The following is a 12,807-nucleotide window of genomic DNA, read 5'->3' as shown; positions in this document are numbered from 1 at the left end:
GAAAGGGAGATAGATAGAGAGAGGGTAAGGGAGATAGAAAGAGAGAGAGAAAGGGTGATATAGAGAGAGAAAGGGAGATAGAGAGAGAGAGAAAGGGAGATAGAGAGAGAGAAAGGGTGATATAGAGAGAGAAAGGGAGATAGAGAGAGAGAGAAAGGGAGATAGAGAGAGAGAGAGAGAGAGAAAGAGTGTCAGCTCAGTTTTTCCTGACATCCGACACTGAAAGGGAAATCCGTTTCCAACTACAAATTTAAATTGCCGCCGGTGATGCATACTTAACACGTTCGTCGCTCCGTTTAACACGAAAGTGTTAAACAAGAAAATTCAAACCAGTTCTGACGGCCACAAACATTAGCTGTGGTTTCTTCCCTTTAATGAAAACTGAATTGAAAAATTGGTGGGTTATATCTATGATATAACCGCAAGGTTGATGTAGGACTAACTTATCTTAGTAATCATTTGTTTGTGCTGATTGAAATTTTGATTGAATGAAACAATTTCCGAATTCAATTGAATTTAATATATTTACTTTGTGAGTAAAAAGATTGTATAATGCCATGTAAGGTCAATTCATCCAATAGATTTTTCTTCGTTACAAGTAAATTTAAGGTTAGTCCTTTTACGTTTGGTATGATGATATCTTGGTTTTGATGTCTCTGTTAGTTCTGACCAGCATTTGCAATGCCAATTTCCTTAGACACCCTGGTTCTGAAGTCTGTGTTAGGGAAACACATTTCAGTCGGAACGAAAATGCCCCCGACTTGTATGTATTTGCAATGTTAATTTCCCCACGATCCATGGATTTGAAGTCTGTGTTAGGGAACACATTTCGGTGCGAACAAAAGCCCCCATACTTGCATGTGTTTGCAATGCCGATTTCCTCAAGGCTGCTTGGTTTTGATGGCTGTGTTGGGAAAACCGTAAATCGGACCAATCAAAACGAGCTAGTTAGGGCGTTTAAATAACGCTTAACATTTTACAGTTAATCAATTGATTATCTAATGAAAAAAACAGGAAGTGGGTTATATCTATGGTATAACCGCAAGGGTGACGTAGGACTATCGTTGATTTAGAGATCATTTGTATGAAGTTGAATCTGAATTCATTCTGAATGAATGAATATTTGGGGGACTTCGAAAACAAGAGCGTTAAGTTGGAGGCACAAGGTTTTATGCATCCAATATTGGATACGGAAATATCCTTCTGATGGGGAAGAATAATCTTCAGAAGCTATCCTGTTGATTGCGATTGATTGAAAAATCACAAAACCTAATGTATTTGGTCACAGTGTTACATGGATAGAAAACATTAAAATAAACTTTTTCATATGAATATAATTTTAAATTCCCAGAGGAACTGGCAGATTATTTTCAGTAACGATTAGATATTTCCACATTTTCCTCGATACTGGAAGCCCACCAGTGGTTAATGCTAACTCGATAACCATCTGTTAATAGCACTTGATTGAAACATATTTGGTCACAGTGTTACATGGATAGAAAACATTCAATTAAACTCTTTCACATGAATATATTTTGAAAATTCCCAGAGGAACTGGCAGATTATTTTCAGTAACGGTTAGTTATTTCCACATTTTCCTCGATACTGGAAGCCCACCAGTGGTTAATGCCAACTCGATAACCACCTGTTAATAGCACTTGATTGAAACATATTTGGTCACAGTGTTACATGGATAGAAAACATTCAAATAAACTCTTTCACATGAATGTATTTTGAAAATTCCCAAAGGAACTGGCAGATTATTTTCAGTAACGATTAGATATTTCCACATTTTCCTCGATACTGGAAGCCCACCAGTGGTTAATGCTAACTCGATAACCATCTGTTAATAGCACTTGATTGAAACATATTTGATCACAGTGTTACATGGAAAGAAAACATTCAAATAAACTCTTTAACATGAATATATTTTGAAAATTCCCAAAGGAACTGGCAGATTATTTTCAGTAACGATTAGATATTTCCACATTTTCCTCGATACTGGAAGCCCACCAGTGGTTAATACCAACTCGATAACCACCTGTTAATAGCCGCGCGTGTATGTGTGTGTAGCGATGTCTTCCCAGGGAACCGTTTGTGGCATCACTCTCCTCCTGATAGATTCCCTTCTGGCCTAGGGTGCACAAACAGGCTCTTGGTGACACCGTTCATCCGCGCTTTCATGATAAATAAAGAGCTTCACCGCAACAGCGACAACATGCTCTAATCGCTGTTCAATTAGAACTGAGTGGATTTCCGAGCGCCGCTCGCTTATATACCGATTGGTGATTTCAATAGCCTGTTTTGAAAGCAATGTTAAGACTATTGAAACAAGTTTTTGGATCAAAAAGTAACAAGTATATAACGCGTAGACATTTTATCTTTCGAATGAAGTGTTTATCATACCATTTCGTTCAGTTGTTTAGGAGCTATTAACGCTCAAAATCTCGGTCTCCGGCGTAACGCTTTCGTTTTCGAAACTTTGATTTTACACCCCGGTATAGAAATGAAAGACGTAGTCCTACGTCAATAACATTTTATTAATTGCGATAGAAGCGTAGAAATATTACGTATCAATTGATGCAAACATCTTTCCGATCCAGTAAGAAATGTTCGAGTTATAAGCATTCGAAATCTTTCATTTTTTCCTGTATGTTCTATGTTCAGGTTTTCATTTTAACCCCCTTTAAATTACGGTTAGACGTAGTCCAACGTCAATAAGTTTCTTAGCGTAAAGCCATATTATCTGCGCTACGCTGATGCTGTCTTGACCCACTTTGGTTGTGGTGAATTGCGTATCATGCTCTCATCTCCTTACGTACAACTTTCTTCTGATATGATACAGCAGTAGTAAAAACCCCATCTGATCATACGCATTTGGGGTAATCAGTTAGTCCCGAATAGAGAGAAAGAGCAAAAGAAAGAGAGAGAGAGAGAGAGAGAGAGAGAGAGAAAGAGAGAGAGAGAGAGAGAGAAAGAGAGATGAAGAGAGATTAAGAGAAAGAGAGAGAAAGAGATAGAATGAGAGAGATAGCAAGAGAGAGAAAGAAATAAAGAAAGAATGAGACAGAGAAAGAAAAAGAGATAAAGAGAGGAAAAGAAAGAGATAGAGATAGAAAAAGAAAGAGAGAGGAAGAGAAAGAGATAGAAAGGCCTAGAAAGTGAGAGAAATGGAGAGAGAGAGAGACAGAAAGAGAGACAACGAAGATAGTTAATACACTGTCTAGAATTATGCCTATAAATTCTGGCCCAAACAGCAGCAAGAGACACCTTTTAGCTAGTATCTCCTCATCGATACTACGATTCTTAGCCTGGATCGCAGCGTTAAAAACTCAGCGGAACAACAATAGGGTTAATAGTGCGTATTAACTCGTGGCGATGCGAGTTTGCGTCATGGTCACGATGGCCCCCATCGACATCATCTTGGAGAAGGAAAGCGAGAGCGGAAGCAAGAAAGGGAACCGGAAGAAAGAAAGAGAAAGAGAAAGATAACGATAAAGTGAAAGAGAAAGAGGAACAGAAAGCGTCAACATTTTGAAAATCAAAAAGGGCAATCATCCATAGCCAATAATATTGTACTTCAATGCACCATAAATGTTTTTCTAAAATGTTAATTCAAGAACATATTTTCCTGTGATCAACGATTGAGTATTGTTTGGTTTTTATTTATAAAAAAACACGTTTATGTTATAAAAATGAAACATTGCTCAGCTAGTGTGTGTCCCATTGATGCAAATAGCTATTAATCGAATGGACCCTCGACCGGTGAATCGATGATCATAGGTAACATGGATGAAAGTTCAAAGTTTGAAAAATAATAAAAGATTTTCATTCCGGAAGTGGGTTTGTAATGGCTCTTGAGTTTCATAGTGGTAGTTTTCGGAATAGCGAAACGCGTTGATCGAAAAATCAACTCATTAATGAAGCACATATTTAAGGGTTTGATTAGTTACCGAATATGAATTCCTGAAACCAGTCAGATTTGTTATCTGGTCAACTCTGGCATTTTTTTTTATTTCTTGTGTATTTGAAATTGTGAGACTAACTGTAATAACAATAATTTAAAAAAAAATCCTTGAAAATAAACTTTGAGTAAAGAAACTAATAATCATTCTGTATGAGTAAAAATTAATCAACGATTACCAACTCATTCCTAACTGGAGAATTATTCACACATTGCACTTTGTTAAAAGTCGTGTACGCGGGAATGTGCAACAAAGAGAGGCGAAGAAACGATTTCGCATTCCGTTCAGAACACACATGGTTGACCGTCTCTTGCAATCCACCCACTCTCCTTTTTTTTCTGCCCGCAAAAACCATATGTGCCCGTCATCGACGTTATGTCACTTTGTCAACTCAAAGCTAAAAGACCGATACATTTCGCTTCTTTTTCCAGGGCTATCACGACATGCCCAACTCGTCCACGTCGATCGGGGGCTTTCTGTCACCTACCCAGCAGCCACAGTCACCGCCAGTGTCCGGTTTCATACAGCAGCAACTTCTTCTCCCGCACTCGCAATATCGTGGCTTCGGTGGCGGCAACTGTTTGAGCAATGACGGCAGCGAATTTGCGAGTCTCCCACCGCGAATAAACAACCATCACGGCAGTCAGCAACACCAACAGCAACAGCAGCAGCAGCAACCCATCGGCCGAAGAGTGCCAATGCAGCAGCAGCAGCAACAACAGAACCAGAGTTCGTCGTTTCAAGATCTGCTCAATTCGCAGAGGATGTGAGTATATTTCATTCAATTATCGTTTTATGGTGATTCAATTTCGTGGCGCGGGAGTGAATTGCGCATTATGTGAGAAGAGAATGGCCTAAAACCCTAAATTTGATTCAACAGTTCGGTTGTCGGTGTTTTTGTTCGCGTCAATGACCGTATTGTATCATGGCTATGCAGCATCTGCCGACAGACGGTAGCCACTAGCTAATCGTTTGAGCATCCGGATTTTGATTTTAGTTCTCTCTATCCTCTTGTGGCACCGCTCGTTCGGTGTGAGTTAGAGGGGATTTAAGTGGTTTATATTAGACCAGATGACCAAATCCAATGTGAAATAGGTAGAAGCAGATACATATCGATCTGTTCCTGTTCAAGAATATGTTCTGACGCGAAGGAAAAATATAAACCGAAGACCGGCTGTCTACGGCTTTGCATGTATAGGATTATCGTACAAATCCGTTTAAAACCTATTCGTTCTCCATAATTATCAGCAGTGGATGGAACCGTGTTGAAAATATTGATTTTCGTTTGGACGCTCAAGGTAGTGTTCATTTGCAAATAATGGAGAACAGTTTTGGATCGAATTTTTGCAAATTTTTATTGTTACACTTTCTCACGTATTGCTTACGCTGACCCGGTTGTGTAAAATACATTATTTTCCATGCCTAATAAATCAGACCCCAATCGTTCGATATCTAACTTTTTACGCGTGAACGCGCGGAGAACGGAGAGAGAACGCGAAATGTGATTTGCACACAAAGGCCACTACTGTTCATTCACACCGTCTGCTTGAAAATGAAACTAATAGTTGAATGCAGTCGGCAGAAATGTTTGATTTCAACCGATCAATTTATCAATATTTTTATAATTGGATGGGAAGAAGTTATTTAGAGAATCGAAAGCTTGTTGCAATGCAATTAATTTCGATATGTAAGACAAATTCTCATGGATGATAAACGGAAAGGATCGGGCACCAACCTCTGTGAGAATTCTATTTCCATTCTTCTATATCGGCATGAGTCGTGTCACCTGAATAGAACGTGTATACGAGGTCTGTTCAAAAAGTATCGTGGCTTTGGAGTTTTCGCGGGTTACGAACATAACAGTTCGGCTGAAAAGTTCATAAGGTTGACATCTAGATGGCGCCTCTTGCAAAAATCTACTTGACTATCAAAAAACACCATCTTTTAATGGACACGTGTCAGAATTTGACAACAATCGTTCGATTGGTTCGTGAGTTACAGCATTGATAGTAAAGCAACTTTTGTTATTGTGAAAAAAATGGAAAAATCCAAATTCCGTTCATTGATGGCAACATTGCATGAATTGGGCTTCGAATTGCTTCCGCATCCACCGTATTCTCCAGATCTGGCCCCAGCGACTATTTTCTGTTCGCAGACCTGAAGAGAATGCTCGCTGGCAAGAAATTTAAGACCGATGATGAAGTGATTACCGAAACTGAGGCCTATTTTGAGGAAAAACCGAAAAAAAACCGCTATATCGCACTCGAAGGCAATTATGTTGAATAATAAAATAGAATTTTGCAAAAAAAAAATGTTTTTACTCTGTTACCTTATAAACTTTTCAGCCGGACTGTTGAAAATAAGAGAAAAAGCGCAAGAAAAATTCTGTCCTTCTAGAACCCAATTTGTAGTAACGTAAATAAGTATTTGTGTAAACTATCCAAAAAAGAAGGCGGTATTGACAGTCGCGAATTTTTGACAGAGAATCAGACAAATTCAGAATAAAAGAATTCGGAATGAGAGATTGAGAGATTGGGATTACGCTTCGAAAACCGCTAAGTCATTCTTTTCCAGCCATCTGAGTTGATTCATTGAACAAATGCTTCAGTTCTTTTTTTCCGCTAGTTCGAAAGCCAATTTTCTGACTTCCGTCATGGTTATCTCAAACAATCTCCTCTCAAGGTCGAAGAGATGCCGCTTTAGCTCTTGCTCCTTCTACTGACTGAAAACTTTCGGAAGTGGTCCTAGCTATTGTGAAATATTGATATTTTTGAGGAGCCGTATGAATGTTGTTCTTGGAATGTTGTAAGTCAACGCAGCTGTGTTTACGGGGATCCTTCTTTCACAGCTTTGACAGCCATGGACGGACCATCGGATGGAAGAGGTGGTTCGGCCCCTAACTTCCGGTTGCTCTAGTGAACGTAGATAGTACATATCTGTTAAGATAAAGAAAGAGGATATAATCAAATTGTTTTCAGAACAAAGTATCCGTCTTTCCCTCCGACGGAGTGTCGGTCTTACCCAACCTGATAAGTTTTTTTTTTCATCAATATTCCTGGAGTAAAAATGAGAAAACTCACCACTGATTCGATAAACTGAATGAAAAGTGATGGTGAAACACTCACGTAACGAAAAAATTTCTCGATATTTACTCGATTACTCGATAACAATGAGTACCTTATTTACAGACGAAAATTTACATCAAACTGCTCTTTGTAGATTACTTTTTTGTTTTTATTTACTATTTTAACAGAAGGCCAGCTAGGTGTACACAGTAAGTGTCAAAGGTATTGATACACTGTATTGCAAGTTTGTACACAATTAAAATTTATAATAAAAATGTAATTTATCAATCCTACATAGGTGTCCATCTTTCCCTATCTTCTCCTATTACTCGCCTCGATAAGCATAGCTATCATCCTTGATGGAGAGAGTTTTGCTACCGACACGCTAAACTAAATCACACACAAAACTCCAGAATGACATTTACTTTCTTTGTGACGTGTCAATGGCTCAGCTTGATGATTCCCCACATAATTGTGCTGACGCCATGGCGATATTTGTCGCTTCGAATCTATTTTTGTTTACATACTACATCCCATGGAGATCTCCGATCTTATTGACAACAATGTTCCGCTAATGAATTTGGTCCATAGTTGCAATTTTCCAACTCCCGGCCGCAACGATTCTTGCCAAGTCATGCTCCTCCTGATCCAACCACCTCGCTCGCTGAGCAAAGAACGGGACTGAATATTTGTCGCAGCAGAGATCCACTATTCATACCCTCGCAAATATTCCCTTTGTTGTGTACAATGTCGCGATTACGTAAGTTGCTCCTTATTGACGGCACGGGTTGGTAAGCACACAAATGAGCAGAATTACAATGAGAATGTATGAGAAAATAAAAATGTTTCTATTTTTCATCAATTTAAACCACCAGTGGATTGTAATATTTAGCATATCAAACAAATTTTCGATTAGGTTGGTACGCAAATCGTCAAAATTGTATTCTAGATTACGTTATTGAACGATAACGCGAAACTATCGGCAAAAAATAGAAGTGTGATATTCAAAACACAACCGCATTGCTAACGTAGGACTACGAAATTATTTCATCCAATTTGTTTGTTCATCACTTCGAATATTATCTTAGAAGGGAACAAAATTTAATAATTAACACGTTAGTAGAAATTATTTCTTATCATTCGAGAGTTGAAAAAGGATAGAGCCAATCGTCAATCGCTGCACGCTTCTCGGTAGAATTCTTCGACGATTGTTAATTCCAATGTGAATGTGCACAGTCGCGCTCCTCCAACTTTGTCCAAAAGTAAATAATCCGATGGACTGAGGTATGAAAAGATCATGATCATTGCGTTTCAATGGGTTCCATCTGCTCGTTTTCAATGACATGTACATAATCGAAACTGAGTTGGGTAGAAAACAAAGGATAATTTTACATGTGCTTTGAGGTATCAAAATCTGAAAGAAAACCCAGTCTTTATCGACAGGAGTACCAGGAGTGTCATAATATGGATGAAATGAAAATTTCCATTTGTTTTTTTTAAGCTTGAGTTTGTTTTCGATTTTTTTGATATAGTTGCTCATTGTGTGATCCAATTTACCTCTACCTTGCAGGTCTAAATAGAAATCCTTCGTTTGGCTTGTGATACTTTACACGAATTCTGCAATTTCTTTACGAAGGTCAAACGAATTACTTTTCCTCTACTAAGCCATCGTACCTCAGTAAAGTATGGAATTTCGCTATACTGTGCTTCAAGAAAAGTTTGGAGCTCACGATGATCCAATGCGTGCGAGATGATTGACGATTTGGATAGTATCCTTCAAGACATCCTCGAATCCTACATTTTTTGTGCAGAGATTGTCCTGATGTATGGTGCTATGACACTGCATGAATTGCTCAGAAATCTCTAGAGAGAGGAAGAGAGAGAGAGAGTAAGAGAGAGAGAGAGAGAGAAAAAGAGAATAGAGAAGATAAATATAAAGAGAGGGAGTGAAAGAAAGGAACAATGATAGATATAAATGAAGACAGAGAGAAATAAAGCGAAAGAGAGAGAGAAATAAAGAAAGAGAGAGTGAAAGAGATATAGAATGGAAAGAAGAGAGAAAGAGAGAGCGCGCTAAAAGGAAGAGTGAGAGAAATAGAAATAAAAAGAGAAATAGAGAGAAAGAGAGAAATAGAGAGAAGTAGAGAAAAATAGAGAAATAAAGAAATAGAGAAATAGAGAAAAAGAGAGAAAGAGAGAAATAGAGAAATAGAGAAAGAGAGAAATAGAGAGAAAGAGAGAAATAAGGGAAAGGGAGAAATAGAGAGAAAGAGAGAGAAAGAGAGGAAAAGAGAAATAGAGAAAAAGAGAGAAATACTGATAGAGAAAGTGAGAGAAAAAAACAGAAAGAGAGAAAAACAGGGAAAGAGAGAGAAAGAAAAAAAGAGAGAAAAAGGGAAAAAGAGAAAGAGAAAGAAAGCTAAACAGAAAGAGAAAGAGATAATTATTCTTCTTCGTTTCCGCACCGGTTTCGCTGTATACTTCATCTTTGCTATACTACTGTCCGACATTTCAGCACAATCACTTTCATGCAGTCTAAACGACCCTCTGAATTCAGGGTTCGCCCTTAAATTAGGCAGTTCGTGGTGTACTGTACATTGTATTATTGTACACCTTATACGAATACAAGGTTAACTGCAACTACGCTCATCATCCGGATAAAAACAAGATTTAATTCAAAGTATGGTCTGAATGAATGTTCGGAAATATAAAAAAATTCAACTAAGTTGAACTTTTAGTTTTCTAGTAATGTAACAAAAAGTCTCATAAAAAATTCATACAAAATACAAAAATACATATAAAAAATAATTCAAAATACGAGAATGTTACAAGCCAAATTTTGGTTATGTTTCAACATAATTTTTGTTAATTTCTAATCTGTCTGTAGTTTCTAAATTTTACTGTAAATTATTTTAATGTAAATAAATCAATGTTGCTCGGGATAAACGAATAATCTTAAAGGACACCACAAATAGATACCGGACATCACTATTCCTATCAAAAATTAGGTAAAATGAGAACAAAGGAGATAGTGATTAGTGTACCACTCACACAAAGAATAATCGACCCCATTATTGCCTTGACTCGTCTCAGTATGAAACAAATAACGATGATGATGGAAAGTCCTCTGGCGTAAGACTGATCCTTTTTGATTAAATTTGGTTATAACTTTTTAATACGAAGTTTTGCATTAGAATGTTATGTACCACAATGAAGCTTATCTTTTACCTTTTCAATGAAAAATAACCAGAGAATCATCTGGCATCAGAATCCGGAACATTGCGGTGCATAGCTAGAGATGTCTAGATTTATCGTCCATTCGATTATCGTTTAATCGTAGGACCATTTTAAAATATTCCTTTCATTCGAATAACTGTCCTCCAGTGTTCGATTAATCGAGCGAATATTTATTTCTTTTAATCAAAACAAACAGACATAATGTCATAGTGAAAAAAGATTATGATTTCATAATTTCAGAAGTTACATTAAATATAATTTTAAAATAAACATGGTGCAGAATAATAGTTTTTGCATGAAATGGTATTTTCGTACAGGATCTTTCAGATTAAACGCTCACGCAACAAATTTTAATAACTTCTACAAAAGTGAACCGAGTTTTATTTTTAAAAAACGAAAATAAAGGAAATTTTCGAGGTGACCACCCCTTATTTCGATAACGCGTTTTAAACGGTGAACAAGATTTTTCATGCACAACTCTGACATTACGACTTCGATGCTGTTGAAAATCCGAGTTATTTCTCCTTTAAGTTCCTCCAAAATTTGTGGCTTATTAACATAGCAAAAAAATGTTGGAATTCTTACCATTAGAAGACAAAGTTTCATTAAGGCTTCGGTTGCTCGAGTAATACGGTTTTTTAAAAGTACACGTTCTTGTAAATTGTACATCTTGATACTAAAAACGAATATTATCGTCCCGAAGTGGGGAATGCAGTATTACCATCAACGGAGCGAAAAAAAAATATGAGGAGCTATTCGATATTTTTGTGCTTGAGATTATATATTGATAAATGTATATTGATAAATATATATTGTACAGGTAAACTATATAACGTACATTTCACTTTTAAAATTGTGCGTTGTATCGAATTGTACGTTATATCGAAGCATAATAAAGTACTCACAAAGGTAGTCTATAATACATTATTGTGTTGCTGTTTTAGTAAAGTTAATGAATAACTTCAATCAGAAGACGAAGCCAGTTTCCCTTCGTACTGTTGATTAAAGCTTGATTCATTTAGAATCCGGAATCACAAAACCAGCTGTGTTTCGGAATTGATTGAAGGCATAAAACTTGTTATAGCATCACAATATGGATAATTCATTGTTCTATCAGAAAAAAAGTATTGAAAAAAATTTTCCTTCACACTTTGGAAATGTGTACGTTATATCGAGGTAAAATGTACGTTATATCGAGTGACGTTATATCGAGGGTACGTTATAACGAGGGTACGTTATATCGAAGTTTCCCTGTATATTGTATATTGATAAATTTACCATTTCATGATTATTGCGGGCGATTAAAAAAGAGCACATCATGAAAATGATGCACAATGTTTTTACCATTTTTTCGATCAAAATTACCTATTCTTCGAATGTTGAAATACCAGATTTGTTTGAAAATTTCCGCTTCGTCCTTATAACTACTAGTTCAAAAGAAGTATATTTATAGAATCATTGACCACTAGTATGGTATATTTTCCTTGGCACTCTGAATTTGAATACAGGTCGGACTCGATTATTCGGGATTCGATTATCCGGAGTATTTTATTTTTGGTTTACGGAAAGTTTGAATAATTTGTATAATAATTGCATTTTGAATAGCCAAATGGGTATCAAATGAAAGGGCTTGACTAGTAGAACACAGATATTTATGAAAAATGCAAATTCAAAATGACCGCCACCACAAGATGGCGCCATATCTGTTTTTTTTCACAACCCCATCAATATGGGTATCAAATGAAAAGGCTTGACCAGTAGAACACAGTTTTTTATGAAAAATGCAAATCCAAGATGGCGCAATATATATTTATTTCACAACCCCATCAATATGGGTATCAAATGAGGGGCTTGACTAGTAAAACACAGTTATTTATGAAAAATGCAAATCCAAGATGGCTGTCACTACAAAATGGTGGATTACATATTTTCTCAGAACCCCATCAATATGGGTATCAAATGAAAGTGCTCGACTGGCAGAACATAGTACTTCATGAAAAATCTAAATCCAAGATGGCCGCAGTTCCCAAATAAACAATTACTTTTTAATGGTTTCGTTCAGATTGCCCTGTTTGTATGTATGTTTAAGTGTTTATAGGATTGTCTCACATTAATTGAAATTTGACCCCGTTCCTGATCCCTGGTTGATCTGAAATTTCGAACATACCTTTAATTCTACTGCCACTATAACTCTGCGTATTCCATGATCTTGAAACATTCAATTTGGCCGCCGTTAAAATATAGCTCAATGGCTTGACTTGGAGAATATACTACATTATGAACAACATAAATTCGAAAATGTCGCCGCCACCAAATGGTCGACTATGTATTTTTTGCAATCCCCTCAATATTGGTATCAAATGAAATGATTTGACTTATATAACAGTACATCATCAAAATATTCCGAAGAAAGTTAGATAAGAAATAAAAATTTAAAAAAAAGTTGAACGGTTTTATTGTAGAGAAGTATACTAATGATACAGATAATTTAATAAAAACTAGAAAATGAAATAGGTAAAAAAAAACTTTTTAAGTTATAT

General features: G+C 36.6%; 1 protein-coding gene across 2 annotated transcripts in view; it reads left to right on the top strand.

Annotated features, from left to right (window-relative positions):
- Positions 1 to 12,807, top strand: part of LOC129768204 (putative uncharacterized protein DDB_G0282129) — a 57,630-nt gene that overhangs the window by 25,456 nt on the left and 19,367 nt on the right. For both annotated transcript variants that reach the window (XM_055769697.1, XM_055769687.1), the window contains one exon: positions 4,397 to 4,731. In XM_055769697.1, the coding sequence (XP_055625672.1) occupies positions 4,409 to 4,731 (323 nt within the window). In that variant the 5' untranslated portion in view covers positions 4,397 to 4,408. The remainder of the gene's footprint in view (positions 1 to 4,396; positions 4,732 to 12,807) is intronic.

This window comes from Toxorhynchites rutilus, chromosome 1, assembly GCF_029784135.1.
Source record: "Toxorhynchites rutilus septentrionalis strain SRP chromosome 1, ASM2978413v1, whole genome shotgun sequence".
Classification (NCBI taxonomy): domain Eukaryota; kingdom Metazoa; phylum Arthropoda; class Insecta; order Diptera; family Culicidae; genus Toxorhynchites; species Toxorhynchites rutilus.
The sequence above is the reverse complement of the archived record's forward strand: the minus strand, read 5'-3'. Positions and strand labels throughout refer to the sequence as shown.